General features: G+C 42.2%; 1 protein-coding gene across 6 annotated transcripts in view; it reads right to left on the bottom strand.

Annotated features, from left to right (window-relative positions):
* Positions 1–19,548, bottom strand: part of LOC123507604 (transformation/transcription domain-associated protein-like) — a 48,818-nt gene that overhangs the window by 10,457 nt on the left and 18,813 nt on the right. For 3 of the 6 annotated variants that reach the window (XM_045260610.1, XM_045260614.1, XM_045260611.1), the window contains exons 10-28: positions 18,627–19,506; positions 18,367–18,518; positions 16,625–16,897; positions 16,330–16,465; positions 16,028–16,224; positions 13,068–13,184; positions 12,396–12,548; positions 11,462–11,755; positions 11,079–11,180; positions 5,844–5,992; positions 5,032–5,203; positions 4,752–4,919; positions 4,271–4,483; positions 3,755–3,973; positions 3,309–3,405; positions 2,967–3,175; positions 2,469–2,609; positions 911–1,025; positions 349–605 (exon numbers count right to left, since the gene is read on the bottom strand). In XM_045260610.1, coding sequence (XP_045116545.1) covers positions 349–605; positions 911–1,025; positions 2,469–2,609; positions 2,967–3,175; positions 3,309–3,405; positions 3,755–3,973; positions 4,271–4,483; positions 4,752–4,919; positions 5,032–5,203; positions 5,844–5,992; positions 11,079–11,180; positions 11,462–11,755; positions 12,396–12,548; positions 13,068–13,184; positions 16,028–16,224; positions 16,330–16,465; positions 16,625–16,897; positions 18,367–18,518; positions 18,627–19,506 — 4,044 coding nt within the window. The remainder of the gene's footprint in view (positions 1–348; positions 606–910; positions 1,026–2,468; positions 2,610–2,966; positions 3,176–3,308; positions 3,406–3,754; positions 3,974–4,270; positions 4,484–4,751; positions 4,920–5,031; positions 5,204–5,843; positions 5,993–11,078; positions 11,181–11,461; positions 11,756–12,395; positions 12,549–13,067; positions 13,185–16,027; positions 16,225–16,329; positions 16,466–16,624; positions 16,898–18,366; positions 18,519–18,626; positions 19,507–19,548) is intronic. The other 3 variants (XM_045260612.1, XM_045260615.1, XM_045260616.1) reach the window with 3 other exon arrangements.

The raw sequence follows: 19,548 nt of genomic DNA, 5'->3' as shown, positions 1-19,548 counted from the left end.
GAGGAATGAAATGTTAACATACTTCATCTTGCATTAAAGAACCTAATAATTTTTATCTACACTCATGACCGCTTACTGTCTTGGGGCCTTCCACAGTGAATGTCTATGAGAGGTTCCAGATCACAAGAAGACCCATATATAAACCTACACAGTACAAGTGGATTACACAAGCAATTCACCAAATTTTCCTGCAGTATTCACCTTTCCTGCACTTCAGATGTCACTAACACTGCCACTAAAACTACAATCATTGACAGTTGAGGAACAAGTTAGAGCCAAAAATTATGGAATGAAAACCATTTTGATTTGACTCCACAGACAATGAATGGAATGACACTAAAATATCACCTGATCCACAATTCCCTCCAGAGATGCCAGCACAGTGGGATGCAGCTCCTTCTGCATGTGCATGATGCGTGAACACCGCCACATGGGCTCCGTGGCTTTGATGGAGCCAGCCGTCTCCGTGCCCTGCTGCTGTCCGCCAATCTGAGACTGCTGAGCCTGTGGAGTCTGCTGTGCCTGTGACTGTCCTTGCTGCTGCTGGCTCTGCTGCTGAGCCTTTTGAGAAGCAACAGCTGCTGGATCTACATAAGGGGAGAGACCTATTATGAAAAAAGATGTATTAATAATAAGGGTTGGAACTATCTTACTTACTATTGAACATGTATAAATTATGTAATGTCAGTATGAGAACAAATAAATGTGGTAAAAGCATGAGAGTGAGATACAAAATGCTTGCAAGATGATATTAAAACACTAAACATTATCACAACGTGATAAATTCTTTACATCCACATGACGTAGTCACCTCACCTAACACTGTACCCTCTATGCAGTAATCCTCAATCAACACTGTGTATGTGTGTGTGTGTACACTTATGGTGCACCAAGCCCTTGGGGGACCTACCACTTTTGATTCTGCCACGCTGCTCAATCTTGAGGGTGAGGTACAGCGTCCTGATGGGGAAGTACACTGCCTGGGGGAACATCCGTCCTACTTGATTCAGTAAATTAATGATGACCTGAAATCAGTGGACATGTCATTCATCGCTCATTGCATTATCAAAAAGTAAAGTATAAGTGCAGGTGATTATGAGTATGAGATCATGATTAAGCTGAATGAAGGTCAGGAGGAAGTTAAACACTAAGTAATAAATGCAGTGCAATAACCTGCATCTTCATTCTACAGGCAATCCTCGCTTAATGAAGGTTCACAACAAAATTTCGCTACAACAAAGGTTTCCTTTTACTACCATCTGCTCGTTTAACGAACAGCAAACCCGCTTTAACAAAATTTTATCCAGGTAATTTTTTCCAAGTTTGAAGAAAGCCCCACTGTATCACGCAAGCTGACAGGCTTTTGAATACACCAGGGCCTCTCGTGGACAAAATAAGCACCACTCACTCCCCTAGTTTAAAACAATAACAATGTCAGCAGCAGCTCGTCTTCCCTCACTCTACATGCCACCAAAACACCCTGCAATATCGCCTGGCGTTGCTAAAATGACCAGGAAGTCTCTTACTCTCAAAGTGAAGCTGAATATTATTCACAGACACGAGAGGTGAGACAACTAATAGCATTTCTTGCCACCATCTTGACTCCATCTACTGTCTCTACTATTTTCAAGTCAGCAGACTCTATTAAGAAGGCTGGTGAGACCATATCTTCCTTGCAAGCTAAGAGAACCACCTGAACTCGTGACTACAATGGATAAAATGGAAAGCCTTGTGGAAATGTGGTACATAAGTTTTGTATGTGATACAATGATGTGCCCTTTGTTTAAATTCCATAGGTTGCCAGCTAGCGTATTTCCTGCTCCACTCTCCTTCCCTTCATAAATTTAAGATCATCAATATTATAAAGTTACTTACATACATACATTAGTGTACATTATAATGACTTAGTCTTAAATTAAACTGCTTAAATGTTTAACTTCATAATTTTTACTTTCATTAAACCTTTTACTGTACTATGATGCACTCCACTCTGTTTACTCTCAATGGAAGCTCAAGTCAGGGGTTAAACTTGTTATAAATGGTTTGCTTAACGAAAATTTGCTTAATGAAAGGTTTTTAGGAACATAACCCCTTCGTTAAGCAGGGGTTGCCTGTATTTCCTTTTCCAAGATCGTGTTCAATTGTGCATTTGTAGGTGAAATATCTGACTTACAAGGACACAAAACATGAACAGTAACAAGTGGATGACAGCCAGCCATGTGTCTGCCATAAAGGTAATGGAGTGATGACTAAGTAAGGGTAGCTTGAATAATAAACTGATACTGTTTTCTAATATAACACAAAATGAAAGACAACAATTTTGCACTGCTGTTTAACCCTCTAAAAATTATGACTCATTCCCAATATTTAGCATTATATGTGAAATCTGTCCAATGAACCTAATGCAAATATATTAACTGACACTTGCAACTTTGAGCAACAGAAAAAGGCCATGAGGTGAGCCATACCTTGCCCTCAGGCCGCACCAGGCAGGTCAGTAGCTGAGGGATCCAAGGCAGCCACTGTATTGCTGGCACGCCCACACAATACCGGTCCACAGCCTCACTTAGACTCCCACCCTCGTCATCATAACTCAGCAACCACAGAACCTGGTGGTGGTGTCATGTTTAATTGTGTGGATGTGTCAAAAACAAATAGGAAGAAGTTGTGACGTGAAGGCAATGAGCAAACATATTTACAAAAAAGTTTTCTCAACAATGTCATATCATATTGCTTTCAAGAGACAGAATCAATAATTGAAAAAATATTTGGAAAAACATGAAATATACTATGAGACGACTGTAAAAACTAGGTCTCAGATACATAATTTCCATGGCACCTGAATCTAACACAAACTGGCATTGATGTGATACTGGAATAATTGTAAAGCCAATAAACTGTATGACGAGAGCATCTTATTGACTTTGTGTCAGTGAGTCAGTCTTGAGGCACTCCTGGGTACACACCTTGGCCAGATACTTCCTGGACTTGGACTCATTCTGGTGGCGGGAGGCGTGGAGGTAGCAGGTGATGGCGTACACCCCGTACTCCATGTGTGAAGGGTCGCGGGTGAAGAGTGCCTCCAGGTAATCTCCCCAGAGGGCCCACGCCTTCACCAGTGTGTCGTGGAGCTGCACTGCTGCACTCAGGGCTTTGTTTGCTTCTTCACTTCTATCTGTTAGCCAATCACACCAACTCATGATAAGCAAAGTAAACAACACCTGGCTAGTATCATGAAATTGTGTTCCCTCTACAATATAAAAAATGCACATTAACATAAATTTGTCACCAAACATAAGTGTACATACTCAGCTGGGATAAGAACATTCCCTTCAATGCATAGAACTCTGCTGTCATGTCCTTGTTGAAGAACTTGAGGTTGGTTGACTCAATCACCTCCAGACCCTGGACAATGTTCAGTCATTATAAATGTATTCACTAACCAATATCATTACTCCTACTCACTGTCATTAATACTGGACTGGCAGAATGAGGTTCTGGATATTTTTTCCACCTTGAAAAATATTTCAGATTTATTTTCAAGCTAAGTTTTCTCAGATTTAGCTCAACTTTCCAGAATGTTTGCATTGAAATAATAGTGAATGTCAGTAATTGTTACAAACTTAATTTACAGCCAAATGCTGTAACTTTTGTCTCTGTGTGACCATAATACAGAAACATAATCTAATATTTTACACATGACACTGTCGGTGTCGGCTCACTAAGAGTGTAAGAGAGGGAATGGTGTACTTACACCCTGCAGCTCATTCTTGCCCATCCCGGTGGCCATCGCCATCTGGTGGTAGCACTTCACCTGCTGGCGGATTTTCTGGAAACAGTCCACAACTGGCACTGAAGGAATGGTGTGTATCCTGGACAAAGACTCCAAACACACATTGCTCAGGTTGTGCTTGCGGGCAATCTTGCCAAAGTGAATGATTGCCTGGGCCGAGGCGTGCACTCCCAGCATACTCTGAAAGGATAATATGTATTGTCAATCACTCAAGAGCATTCATGTGCAAGAATGCAAGCAGACAAATTAACAAAGCTTAGCAAGTCAACATCATCAGAATTTGCATTCTTGTCTTTGTGTTGAATTACAAGCATTTCATATTTAGTCACGACAAATACTAAATATGCATTTGATTCACAAAGGTATAAAAATTACACAATCAACCTCTGCTCCAATAAACAGACCAAAATGATCCACACCAGCAGCAGTGAGCACTTCTCACTGGCCAGCAATCCAAACAGTGGTAGCAGTGGTCACCTGGTGCTCTGCTGAGTCAGTGTAGTGATCCACAATGAACTGGTAGTGATGCTGACGCCAGGTGAAGATGTCTGACCAGTGGGAGAGGTCATCGGCAATGACAGGGAGACGGTTCCGCCACGTCTTTACAATGGCTTTCATGTCGTGCAGGGAGTTGGTCCTTCCATGCACCAAACCCTGGTGGATTTGGCACGCTTCCTGCAATTCCATCACCTGTGCGGTGAAAACAAAACAATTTGAAGTAATGCAAATTTCAGCAAACCTTGAAATCAACATGTGTATATTTTCTGCTGGATAAACAAGAGTGTTGCACTGTTCAAACAAACCAAACCAAGTCCATGGGAAAAGAATGATAAAGAAGATAATAAAATATCAAATCTACACCACCTACTGCACTGCTGACAACACAAAGGAAAGCATAACACAATGGCAGTATGAGGAAGTGGCTGAGATATTCAAGGTGTGCAGTAGTCAGTGGTACCTGTTGAGCTGCTTGTAGGTATGGCAGATGGATATGGGAAACAATGTGTGGCAGTCTCTTCCACTCCCTGATGCAGAGCACTGTTGCTGCCTCCACCAGTTTCTCCACAAGCTTCAGGTGTTCCTCCTCAGGGTGACATATGGCCAGATAGCCTCGGTACAGGTTGATCTGTGAATGTTACTTGCATTACAGCAATGTACCATGAAGCATGCATACTTTACCACCACAGTGAGGAAACAAAACCAGTCATTCATCAACACACCAACACCACCACCCTTACCTTCCAGGCCAGCTCCTTTGGGTAAGACTGCTCCACATGGGCCAGAGCTTCCTTCATGCGGGCCCAGTTGGGAACTCTCCAGGCACTTTCCAGTACCAGTAGAGGGTTGCCCGAGGCTTCACTGCTGCCATAATCCTGCACCAGATCCCACTGGTTCAGCTCCTTTGCACACCTAAAGTTACCACACAAAGAAATCAACATTTTTGTTTGTTTTTGCTTTACATGCACAAACATATATAGAAGTACATAAGATCTATAATAAGGAAAATAAAAGTAGAGAAGATGAAGAGATTAAAAAGCTAAATGAAAAGAGACATACTGAGATAGTATGGTTGTACTGAAAAAATCAAGAGAAGTTTGCAAAGAATGTATACACGAGTTAAGTTACAAGAACTGATAGGAGAGGAAGGCCACCATTTGGAAGGTGGAAGGCTAAGGAAAAGGAATACATTACATGGGAGAAAAAGGAGTCAAGAGGCCACTTGCCTGAACAAGCACAATGGTAATGTTTGGATGAGAGAAGATGGAGGCTCATATGTCACAGCCTCCAAGAATGAATGAAGCATCAGAGATAGACAGACAGATGGATGGTTCTCTCTCAGGCAGTGGAAACAGAGAGGAACCACTGCTTTATGGGAATCAAGCATGAAGGATGCTCAAGCACTTCATATCTTACTATTTATAAGAGAAAATATAGTAACAACCAATTCAGTGGACTACCTGGCAGCAATGTTTCCAATGATGCTGGAAAGTGTGCTAACTTGTATGGAATCAACAGACCATTCTTATAAGGTCAACTTTAAGTGAGTTACCTAATCCAGTGTTCCTCCCACAGTTTCATTTCTGACTGCAGCTTCCCAGGGGCCGGCACCACCGCCATGTCCTCCTTGGCCTTCAGCATGGACAGCTCGTAGGTGGCTTGAGCCTGCTCCAGGAACCCATGCTGCTCGTAGGTCACCGCCTGAGAAGAGGGGAGGGTTGGTACACATGGTTACCTGGACCCATCAACAACCAACTCCCTACCTGATGAAGTTTACCTATCTATATTTCTGATAAAAGTAACATCTGTCATCCTTTTTCCATGGCTGCTGGCACTGGCTACACCTGCCTCTGATGTGTATCATAGGCCTGCCTTCTCCCTGTACCCCTCTCACCCACATGCTTCTCACATATAGATTACACCATTGTTTAGTAATGTGACTGTCACTGGAAAGTACCTGTACTGTACATGTCAGGGTATTTATCTATTTGTATGGAATAGGTTTAATTGTCAGAGAGAGAGAGAGAGAGAGAGAGAGAGAGAGAGAGAGAGAGAGAGAGAGAGAGAGAGAGAGAGAGAGAGAGAGAGAGAGAAATTCTCCATTTTATCCATTTTTCCATATAGATGTTTATTATTATCCCTTGTAGCAAGTGCACGCATGCACACACACGTGCACACACACACACACACACACACATACAAATAGATAAATACCCTGACATGTACAGTACACACACACACACACACACAGACGTGGTCGAGGAAGGACGCAATACCGTCACTCCCGAGAATCAGCTTATCTTCACTACCTTTGTTTGGGTTTGCAGTGGCCTGGGCGATTAGTGTGGACTCGTTTTTTTCATGAATATTGCGTTACAAAATCATGAGTGAGAAAGAGATTCCATCTAATTGCAGGTATGAGACACGGGAAAGAATGAAAGCTGATGATGACTATGTTGGTGAGGGAGAAAGAGCATTCGAAGGCTTTGATATGGCGCATACTTCACTATTTGATAGAGTCTTGACTATCGAACGTAAATTAGATAAATTGATAAAGGAGAGTATGGGAATGAAAGAGAATGAAGAACAGGATAAAGAGCTCCAGAAATTGAAAGAAAGGATAAAAAGAGTGGAAGAAAACGAAACTAGGCTAAGAACCGAAAATGAAGATTTAAAAGTGCAAATAGCTAACTACAAGAAATTGATGGAAGAAGGACTCAGTAAAGCCGAGAAAGAAAAAGAGAAGCTGAAAGATCTAGTTAACAAAGAAGAAGAAAGAGTACAAGATGTGATTAAAAAAGAAGTACAGGCATGGAGAATCCAAGATAAGAAAGACAAGGAATCATTTCAGGAAGTATTTCAAGAACAGTTAAAAGAAAGAGATGAAAATATGACAAACAAAATGATAGGAGTCCTCAAGAAAAAAGAAAATTTAGTAAGAGAAATTGCAGAAAAAAAAAAGAGTAATTATTTTTGGACTGAAAGAAAAAAATGTTAAATATAGACCAAGAAGAGAAAGAAATGAAAATTTAAAAAAAACTAAGAAAAGAAAAGAGAAGAAGAAGAAGAGAAGAAAGAAGTTAAATATAGACCAAGAAGGAAAAGACGAAATGAAATCAGTAAAAGACCTACTAAAACATCTAAATGACGAAGATAGACAGAACTTAGAAGAGGAAGTAGAAGAAATCCATAGAATGGGACCATATCAAGAAGGAACAGTGAGACCAATTAAGATATTACTAAAATCACAAGCAGCAGCAGAAGAAGTACTATATAGAAAAACAAAACTCAGAGAAACAGAAGGTTGCAAAGATATATATATAAAGAAAAATAGAAATGAGGAGGAAAGGAAGAGACACAACGAACTGGTGGCAGAAGCAAGAGAAAAAATAATGAAAGGTCAGAGGAGGAGAAGAAGGCATTTTTGGAGAATTATAGGAGACAGGATAAGGAAATGGTATATAAAAGAGAAAGAAGAGAAAAAATGGAGCAAGTTTAACTAAAAATGATAAGAACAAGAGATTAAAAATGATGTATACAAACATAGATGGGATTTTATCTAGTAAATTAGAATTAAGAGATTACATAAAGAAAGAAGAACCAGATATTGTATGCCTGGTGGAAACAAAGTTAAATGAGGCAATAAAAATAGACATAGATAAAAGGTATAATATATGGAGGAGAGACAGAGTGGGTAAAGGAGGAGGAGGAGTCATGATGATGTTAAGGAAGGAGATAGTGGTAAATCAAGTGGAGTTTGGGAAGGAAAATCAGAAATACTGTATGTTAAGATACATATTAATAAAAAGGAGTTAACAATCATTGGAACATATGTGCCACCAAAACAAACTCATGGACTAACCAAGAATATAAAGACATGATAAATGACACAATAAGGAGTCTTACAAGAATCATTAAAGAAAGGAGAAAAGTGATATTGGTAGGAGATTTCAACTGTAAGGAGGTGGACTGGGAAAATTATGAAAGTGGTATGGGGGAAGATGCCAGGGAGATAGATTTCTGAACCTAATGATAGATAATTTGATGGTCCAAAGAGTAAAGGAAAACACAAGATTCAGAGGAAACGATGAGCCGGCAAGATTAGACCTAGTTTTACAAGGGATATACAAATTAACGATGATATAAGATATAAGTGCCCATTGGGAAAGAGTGACCATGTAATATTAGAAATGGATATAGAAGACGGAAAGGAAGATAGAGATGAATCATACAAAGGAGACCAATTGAATTACAGAAAGGCTGATATTGAGAATCTCAAGAACTATTTTAAAACGTAAACTGGGAGGAGATGGAAAACTCAGAAACAGTTCAAGAGAAATATAACTTATTTTTGGAAATATACAAAACAGGAGACAGGGAATATGTCCCAAAATATACACCTAAAGAAGAAGGAAAGAAAGATTGGTTTAATGCAAGATGTGCTAGGGCAAAGGAGAAATGAGATGGAGCATGGAAAAGGTGGAGAAGAAACAGAAATCCAGAAAATAAGGAAAACTTCAAAACAGCAAGAAAGGAAGAAGAAAGGAACTATGAAAAGGACATTGTCAAAAAATGTAAGGAACAACCAAAATTGTTCTACAGATTCATAAATGGAAAAATAAGACAAAAAGAAACAATAGAAAGGTTAAAAGGAGAGAACAGAATGGTGGAACACCCAAAAAGTATGGCAGAACTGTTAAATAGTAAATTTCATGAGGTCTTTACTAAGGAATCTAAATTTGAAAGACCACAGGGTAATAGATAGACTGTCCATATGAAAGAGATTAAAGTAACCAAGCTTGAAATAAAAAAAAGTTGATGACGGAATTAGATGAGGAAAAGGCAATGGGACCGGATGAAGTCTGAAAGAATGTAGGGAAGAACTAGCAAATCCTATATACATCATAAAATGCTCAATAGAAAATGGAATAGTGCCAATGGAGTGGAAAAGAGCTGAGGTGGTTCCCATATATAAGAGCGGAAGGAAGGAAGAACCTTTAAATTACAGACCGGTATCACTAACTAGTGTAATATGCAAGATGTGTGAAAAAGTAATAAAGAAGCAATGGATTGAGTTTCTTGAAGACAACAAAATATTATCAAATAGCCAATTTGGTTTTAGAAAAGGTCGGTCATGTGTAACAAATTTATTGAGTTTCTACTCTAGAATAGTTGATAAAGTACAAGAGAGAGAGGATGGATTGACTGTATTTATTTAGATTTAAAAAGGCTTTGATAAAGTGCCACATGAAAGATTACTATGGAAGTTAGAGGAGAAGGGTGGCTTAAAAGGAAGCACATTGAGATGGATGAAAAATTACTTGAGGGGGAGAGAAATAAGGACGATAGTTAAAGATATGAAGTCCAAGTGGAGAACAGTAGACAGCGGAGTGCCACAGGGGTCAGTATTGGGCCAATACTTTTCTCGTATATATAAATGACATGCCAGAGGAGTGAACAGCTACATAAATCTGTTTGCGGACGATGCGAAACTGTGCAGAGTCATTAAACAAAAAGAGGATTGTGAAATACTACAGGAAGACTTAAACAAGATCTGGAAATGGAGTAAAAAATGGGAGATGGAATTCAATGTGGACAAAAGCCATGTCATGGAAATGGGAAAAAGTGAAAGACGACCAGTCGGAATCTATAAGATGGGAGATGGAGTAGAACTAGAAAAAGTAAAAAAGGAAAAGGACTTGGAAGTGACAATGGAAGAAAACAATGAACCGGTAAGCCATATTGATAGAATTTTCAGAGACGTATAATTTGCTAAGAAACATTGATTAGCATTTCACTATATGGACAAAGAAATGATGAAGAAATTGATAAGTACTTAAATAAGACCTTGATTGGAATATGCAGTTGTGTTTTTTTTTTTTTTTTTTTTTTACGGCAAGGCCTATAGCGCCAGTAGGCACACTTGAAGAGTGTATGGGAAGCGCTGTTCAGCTTCCGCCCATTAGTGGCGCAGGCAATTTTATTTATAGTGATACCCATATTAGGGCCCATATCACCACCCAAGCTCATCTTGAGTGTAACCACCTAGAACCTTGGCATCATGGTGACATGTAGGTAACTTTAAACCACTCGACAAATGGCAAAGTGTTTTAAGGCTGTACGTGGTGGGATTCAAACCTACGGGTAGACGTCTGCCCGATCCCACGCTCACCACCTTATCCACTATGCCACTGCATAGTGGATAAGGTGTGGACCCCCCATAAAAAGAAACACATAAGGAAATTGGAGACTACAAAAAATGGCTACAAGAATGGTTCCAGAATTTAAAGGGATGACATATGAGGAGAGACCAAAAGTTATGGATCTACCAACCCTGGAACGGAGAAGAGAGAGAGGGGATCTGATACAAGTTTATAAATTGACTAAACGGAATGGATCAAGTGGATAATGAGAAACTAATCCTTAAAGAAGAATATGACATTAGAAGCACAAGATCGCATAGTAAGAAACTGAGGAAGGGAAGATGTCTGAGAGATGTTAAAAAATTTAGTTTCCTGCAAAGATGTGGAAGACTTGGAACAGTTTGAGTGAAGAAGTGGTGTCAGCAAAGAGTGTACATAGTTTTAAAGAAAAATTGGATAAGTGTAGATATGAAGACAGGGCCACACGAGCATAAAGCCCAGGCCCTGTAAAACTACAACTAGGTAAATACACACACACACACACACACACACACACACACACACACACACACACACACACACACACACACACACACACACACACACACACACACACACACACACACACACACACACACACTCACCAATCTGGTATCTGGGTAATGTGCTATTGTCTGCCACAGTCCAGCCCACAGGTCTTCTTCTTTCAAGAGGGAATACATCTCTGACAAAGAGTCAAGGACCTCCTGCAATAAATGAACAGATTAGAGAACCAAATTCACACTTCACAATTGCAGGGCAACACTTGTCCTCCTCAGACTCAGACTGACTTGAACAAATTGGCGATCAGAGTCACTGCAAAGTCAACAGGGAACTTTAAGAGATACATAAATATATGGCTAGTGACAACAGATAAGGAAAGGTGGGCATGTGCATCTAAATAAGGGAGTGCCACATAGGCCTTTTTGAGTTGTTGCAGCTCCCCTCTGTTGTGTTCTGAATGACAACACAACAATGCAGCACTGACCTGCTGTGGACTGGTGACCGGCTCCATGTCAAAGGAATCGTGGTAGTCCTTCTTGAGGGAGCGGGGCGTGGTCATGGCACCCTGCTCCAGTGCCAGCTGTTCCAGCAGGAGGGTCATGCGGTGCCACAGGTTGTGACTCTTACCCAGGTACTTCATGATGGCAGGCCGGATAGTGACAGGAGGCTGGCACTGGGCCAGTGCCTCGGTGAAGGTGTGCAGTGCTGAGGGGTGGCAATCCTTCTGTATGACATGTGACCCCGAGCACAGGAAGGGTATCACCTCACTGGCTATGCCCTGGAAGAATGGCACTGTCAGTATCGACACAGTCAATGAGGCACAGGCTGGAGTGATTGACTACTCTTATGGGAGCCATTATGCCACTCATCACTCTCACTACACTGCCTTTATGATTGTAGGCTTTCCTTCACAACAGACCTCCTCTAACTTTTGTCTCTTCTCAATGACTCTAACATTACACCAACTATAGCAAGATATTGTAATCCTTCAGTTTTGCCATATGCTGTTTTTGGACCATTGAAAATTTTACTTACTGAATACAAGATGTTTATTTATAGAAACTCCAAGCAAAGATAAAAACCAGAGATGCTACTAAGTTTGGAAGTTTCAAGGTGCTAGTGTCATAATTGTTATTTTTTACTGAAAGACATTGCAACATTAGAATGGACTATTGATTCAACATATTCTATCCATCTACCTATATGCCAGGCTGGCAATCCCACACAGAGTGCCCCAGACAAAGCACTATAAACACACACACAATAATCCCTGGTGAAGAGGAATACATGCAGTCTTGAGAACCACCACACTACATCCCAGGGGCTCAGGTATATTAGTTTATCTACATAATTTTTTTTGCTTTGCTAAATATGTATATGAAATTTATCTTGCAATTCAGCAATCACTATTCACAAACCTGTTGTTGTTTCTCGCTGAGGACTTTCCATATCCGAGGGAACAGCTGCAGCCACACCCACTCTGCCAGGCTGGTGTCCATGTGGCACAGCTCTGCCACTGCTGACAGGAACTGGCTGGTACACACCTCCTTCACTCCTTCCATGAACTTGGCCTGCAATGCAACATTCACACTGAGGAAAGACTCATCACAATGCCAGACCTCCTGGCTGAGCAGTGTGCCCCCATTGTACTATCCGGCTCACTGTGTGACTCTCCAGATTCAATTATGTCAGACTTTCCTCTCTCAAAAACTACAACAGTACTTTGTGTTCAGCTACGTTCTAATTCATTGAATTTTGACAAACATGAATTCAAATCTAAGGAAAAAAGACACTCTTTTATAATGGTAGAGTGAAAAATGATCCAATTTACTGATTTTGCTACAAAAAGAAAATTTTATCAAAATAACATTTTCACTAAATCATAAAAACTTTCAACACTATCACAAATTAAATTCTTGGGATACATTTTCATTTCATCTCTAAATCCTTTCCTCTCTTCCTTTGACATATGAGTGTGGCAATGACACACCAGACTCTTCCCAGGACACAGGGAATGGGTGGTGTCATGGAAGTGAATTCCAGTGACAACAGTGATTAGTGATCCACAACAAAGAGTGGACACCACTGACCTGCCTGGACAGGAGCTGGTGCAGGTTGGCCTTTGGGTTGGCTTGGATCTTCACTGTTGCATCGATGGACTGAGAGCCATCAGCTGGCACGGTTGACAGCTCAATGTCAATTTCATCCTGGAAGAAAAAGGTAAAAAAAAAAATAAAATACATTACGTGAATTCCAAAAGACTTAACAGAGGATGAGGAAGAACGTAAAATAAAAAAAAAATCCACACTACCAATTATCCCACTCTATTTGTAAAATTTATGGAACAAAGCTACAGCTGATGTTACTTTAAGGAAGAGCTTGCACAGGGATGCTATTTAGCAACACTATAGTGCGACTCAAATATGAAGGCCGCTGAGGGGGGAGACCTAACGGGGATTCCCCGGCTGCGGCGCCGCCAAACATCGCAGCCCCAATTATAGGATTAACACTGAAGTGTGGAAAAACGCCCATCTCTCCCGCTCTCTCTCTCTCTGGCTTGTTACTACTTCCTCCTGTTTCTTATTACTATATAGTTCTCTCATGCACGTGTGTGTGTGCGTGTGTGTATAATCCTGCTTGAGCGAGTCTTTCAACAGTTTACGTATTGGTTCTTCTGTGACGCGGCACACACGCACACACACATACACGGCCCGGTAGCTCAGTGGTTAGAGCGCTGGCTTCATAAACCAGATGACCGGGGTTCGATTCCCCGGCCGGGTGGAGATATTTGGGTGTGTCTCCTTTCACGTGTAGCCCCTGTTCACCTAGCAGTGAGTAGGTACGGGATGTAAATCGAGGAGTTGTGACCTTGTTGTCCCGGTGTGTGGTGTGTGCCTGGTCTCAGACCTATCCCAAGATCGGAAATAATGAGCTCTGAGCTCGTTCCGTAGGGTAACGTCTGGCTGTCTCGTCAGAGACTGCAGCAGATCAAATAGTGAATTACACACACACACACACACACACACACACACACACACACACACACACACACTCTCTCTCTCTCTCTCTCAAATAGACAAGTAGACATGTATCTTTTTTGTTGTTTTATTTTACACTTTTTCCACACCACCCATGAGGTAAGAGTTAAGGTGCATTTTTTTATAGAGGTTTTACCCTGTAGGCATAATCCTCTCTCAGCTATTTAATCAGACAGTTATTCATCAGAAGTGTCCTCCACATTAATAATAAAAGAATCCTCTACGCAGAACTTGTTGACGCTGTAAATAATTAATTTCTCTCGACTATGAAGGTAGCACGGACAAGATATTCACCTTCGATCCTGAGCGGAGGGGAGGAGTGACTCGATTTGACCTGGGGATTATCAGCGGTCAGGGAGGTTGACCTCACCCATGTCTAACCTTGAAAAGTAGCAACGCTGGAGAGCAGTGGTGCTACATTTTGTGGTATCTATACAAAATCATTGTCTTCATTACACTAAAACAATATTCAAAGCTCTCTATACATCCTTAGTAGAAATTTAGAGGAATACACTTTTATGACGGTTCCTTAAGATGTAAGTTAATAATGAGATCGAAACATGTGCTACGATGCTTGGCGACGCCGCAGCAGGGGAATCCCCGTTAGATCTCCCCCCTCAGCGGCCTTCATATTTGAGTCAGACTATAGACACACACTAAAGGGTGAAGTTTCAAGGACACTATGAACCTTAAAAATGCTGATTCACCATCTTAAAATGATAATGCATTCCTTGTTAGTATTTACCAAAAATTGCCCAGTTTTGTTAGTCACAATTATACAGATGCAGTAAGAATAGCTGCATTTTTAGTTGTCTAAGGCTAAGCTGAGCCGGGAGCCTCACCACTTTATTCTCCAGACTGAGACACAGCAACAACTGGTGCAACCAAAAATTTGAACCACTTTCCCAAACACTGAATGTTTTGTTCTCAAGATATGTTCACCAGAGAAAGTGGCAAGAAAGTGGGTGTTAAGAGCAGCTGCACTGCTGCATTGTGGGAGGAAGAAGGTGGCAGACCTCCATCAACTCATCCTTCAGCAGCCACAGCCATGTTCCACCAAACATTCCGGCACCCCAAGGCTCCACTTGGCACCTCAGGGAGGGATGCACACACCATGCATTTGGCAAGACCTGCATCTTCAGTAATGGCAATATCCTGGATGACAAATTACTGAAGTCATCTAGCAGTGGATTATAAAGGGAGTCACAGTGTAAGTCAAAGTGACTGTTCCAGTGAGGAACTTTAGTGACCTCATGCCAAAATTAAGCAGCAAGCCTAGTGCACAGGCAGAAGGGAAAAACATGCATGGACACTAACCTCAAGGGGGTTGTAACACCTAGCATGTCTTTCATTCAGGAGCTGATTTAACTATTCATTTGAGAACATAATGAAATATAACAGAGGATGGTAACTATGTAGGATGTAATTGAGACTAATGGCTGTACAGTATTCTGCCTCAAGAAATGGAAGCTGCTCACAGCATGCCACTCTCAGCAGCTGAAGGAGACTAGGTGGAGTGCCTAGATGATGCCCATAACTAAAGGTTTGTATTTCAATAAAGTATTACAACAACCTTAATCTTACTTACATGCAAACTGTTCCATGATATCACAGGTGACAAGCACAGTAAACATGACATTAAAGATGGTCATCTCAACAATGGTATCCCTGCAGCTCTGCCACAGCCCGCCCTGCCTGGCCGCCTCACTTACCGTTGTGTGGTGGTTAAATACTACTGTGAAAAGCTGACATGCAACTGCATCCCAGACTACGCCGTCATACTCCACTCGGCCATGGAAGACCAACCGCCAGACCCAAGAAGAGCCACAGGAGAGTCAGGTAGCTGATCCGTGACCACTGAATCCAATGTTCCACACAATCTACCTTTGAACCACTAAGCTCCAGCCAATGTTTGTCTACTGATTTTAGTATTATAAAATTTTGAATGACTACCACTACACATCAAAGTAAACCACCACAGGCAGAGCCACAACAATTATATGATGACCAACCTCAAAGGGAAGGGTGACTGACTGCACCTTTACCTCCTTTTCCACTGAAGACTCAAACACAGAGTCAAGGTCACTGGCTTCCTCCTTGATGCTGGCAAACACGTTGAAGTTGGCCCGGTCTGCTGCATCAGCCCAGCTGATGACTGCAGTAACACCAGGCAGCAACACTTGCTGGGAACTATTTTGGACTGGTGTACCTGACAAGTTATGAAGTACATTAATGTTTCCTCAAGCTGTAATGTATGTTGCATACGTACATAATGTGAACACAGTGGTAAGTCTCAACGTCCGCTGTAACGCACCAGACTGTGATGTGACGAGCAGCAGCTGGATGCACTGCTTGGTCCAGTAGTGAGGCCCCATGTGGTCCCAATTTTGAGAACAGATGATGTAGAGGAGCCGGTCGTGTAGCCTCGGCCTCATGCTCTCGTGGAACACCTGCAAGGCCACAGCCGGATTATTAGCTCTCCCATGTCAAGTATCTCAAACATGTTTAATTCTTAAGCAGAAAGTAAAACATATAGCAAAAAGAAAGATCAACCAGTGAAGCCTAACTCATCAACCATTCATCTTGCACAGTGACACAGAGGCACCAACCTGGAAGAACCTGGCTCTGATGTGTGGCTGGGTGCAGCGGAGGCCAGCCAGGAAGGCAGGCTCCAGCTTGGCCGTCAGCTCTGTGTTCCTGAGAGTCTCGTCCCGATACACGTGGTTCACCAGCTCCAGGAACTGTGCCATCAGCTCCATGTCGTCGGAGAACCGCTTCTCCACGTACTGCATCAGCTTCACCAGCAGGATGGACTTCTCCCTCAGACTGGGGCCTTGATTGATGGCTATTGGTGTCTTGTTCTTCACCCATTCCTCCACCATCTGTACACCACAACATAACTCTATAAGGTGTGATAAACCCTGGAATTCCCTGCCTGCTTCTGTATTTCCATCTACCTATGATCTGAACTCACTTAAGTGGGAGGTTTCCAGACAGTTATCCCACTCTTTTGACTAATTCCCTGAAATTGTCACCTCAGAGTGCCTTATTGGTCAACCCTTTATTGCTCTTTGCCAGTTTTCTCCTCTTACATAAAAAAATAAATACCATGTTTGATGGCTCATAAGTTGCACCCAGTTTTGAAAGACATTGGGAGAAAAAAAAAAAAAAAAAAAAAAAAAATGCTTTGAATATAAAGTGAGGGATTTCACTTGATATTTGAAAACTCTCACCTACACTTAGATCATAACTAGATGCCAATATTTAGCATTTAAAAACTTAAATATTTGGTAGTAGCCTACGTACCAATCCTGTTGTGTGATGTAAACATGTAAGTGCCTGGCATAAAGCATCTGCAGTGACTGTGACAGACTACAGGGGATACCAATCATAATTTTCTTTTTTCTTTTTGATCATCATTCTACACATAATTGTAGTGTAGTATTTTAGTACATTTTCAAAGGCAAAGGATGTGTGAAAGCAGATTTACCAACCTTATTTACTAAAATATAATGTATTTGAAATATTCACTGCATTTCCAAAACAAAAGAAAAAGTGGAAATAATTTTTTTTATTCATCACGTAAAAGACAGATGCAAGGAGTGACGGCATCACACTGCAAAGAGCGCAGTGAAGCTTGCCCGTGTCACTGGGTTCGGCGGTGCATAACTGACCAAGTTTGTTTTGGTACATGCAATATGTGATGTATGGTCACTCAGGCACATCCTTCCTGACTGGTATCATTCTATGTGAATTACTTATTGTTACCTTAAAAGAAAGAGTTGCTTTGTGGTGTAGTACCAATCATGAATTTGTTTACATGTATGAAGATATTTGGAGTTTGATTTTAAGAGCCTCTGTTGCCATAGACTTACCACCCACCACTGCCTCAATGCGCAACCTTAGCCTCATAGGACACAGGCTAATTTACTGAGATCTTTATTTGGAGAAAAGATGCGTTTTATGAGCCATCAAATACAGTAAATATGGAAAGAGTATGCTTATGTATATTATCTTTGGTACTACTACTCTCTAATGGATCTCTTGCAAAGAATGCCCCAGGCTGAAGTGTAACATGGGGTGCTACTTCCCTGTGATAGGTTTGTTGTGCCTCTGTATGTGCTGTGTGCACTCCTCTCTTCACTGAATTTGGCAACCATTATTAATTTTCTTCTGGGCACCTTCTATTTATTTTTCTATTTCATGCCATTTTTCAAACAGACACCACCACCAACAGTGCTGTTCCTCCATCATCAAGTGTTGTGCCTCTGGTCTCTTTACTCAGCCACAAGTCTCGTCTACAGCATCGGCACAAGTCTGTTACAAGTACAATGGAATAAGAGATACTCACCTTAGTTATGGCCTTCATGACCTTAACATCCGGGGTTTTTTCAATCAGGCCGACCAGGATGGTTCCAATGAAGGCCTTCCTCATCTCCACCCCCATGACACCCACACGGTTCTTTACAAGGTCCAGGGACACAATCAGCAACTCACTTCCCACTGCAACAAAGAACATCATATAGCAAAAACCTTTGAGCCTCAGTAGCTGAAGGGTACAACTATGCCACTCCATCATCTTACTAACAACACAAGGACGGTCACACATACCAGAGCAGTTTTCTGTGGTCATGTGACCAAGGTGATCGCGAGCCATACGCTGCAGGACCTTCATGAAGGGCATGATGAGGCGGTCAATGTAGCAGGTGTTGTTCTGACACGCTGCCTTTAGGATCATCAGAGTGCCAAACAGGGATGTCGGGGAGGCGCTGGCGTTCTTCTCATACGAGGTCAAGCCGTCCAGAACAATCTTACCAATCTTGGAATAGAGATCCTCAAGTTCCTCAAAGCGTGAAGCCACATTGGCACTGGTGGGCTCTGTGGGGAAAGTGGACATGAGGCGTGCCAGGAGGGAGTGGGTGAGTCGCACCACCCGGGAGTTGCTGCAGGTCATGCAGGCCACCAGTCCTCGGGTCAGGCCTCGCATGGCACTCAGGATCTGCTCCCGCCGCAGTGTGCTGATGAGGTATGTCAGCACCTCCAGCCCCACACACACATTGGCCAGGTTGGGCTGAGATGACTCCAGATTGAGGAACAGCTTGTCCAGCCAGGCCAACTTTGGGTCAGCATGTGGCCACATGTCTGGCTTGAGGGCTCGCTTGAGGAGGGAGACACAGCGGCGGGAGAGTGCCTCCCCAGGGGCCACGGTGCCCGGGGTGGTGGTGCTCTCATTCACCTGGCAGGCCAGGCGCAGCAGGAAGTAAACCACGGCATCAGCATGGCTCTTCTCCATGGGCTTGCTGACGTCAATGCTACTTCTGGAGCTACTGCTGATAGACACCCGGGCTCGCTTGGCCTCAGGGCCATCTGTGGAGGCTGACCGCTTGATGCCGCCTGGCTGCTGCGGTGTCTGCTGCTGGGTGATGGTTTCGGAGCTGCTGTCGCTGTCAGCCTCTTCCTTCACCCTCTGCTCCTCCCACTTGATGCACACCTGTGGACATTACAGCCTCAGTGACATTCAATATGGCCACAG

Source organism: Portunus trituberculatus, chromosome 23 (genome assembly GCF_017591435.1).
Source record: "Portunus trituberculatus isolate SZX2019 chromosome 23, ASM1759143v1, whole genome shotgun sequence".
Classification (NCBI taxonomy): Eukaryota; Metazoa; Arthropoda; class Malacostraca; order Decapoda; family Portunidae; genus Portunus; species Portunus trituberculatus.
The sequence above is the reverse complement of the archived record's forward strand: the minus strand, read 5'-3'. Positions and strand labels throughout refer to the sequence as shown.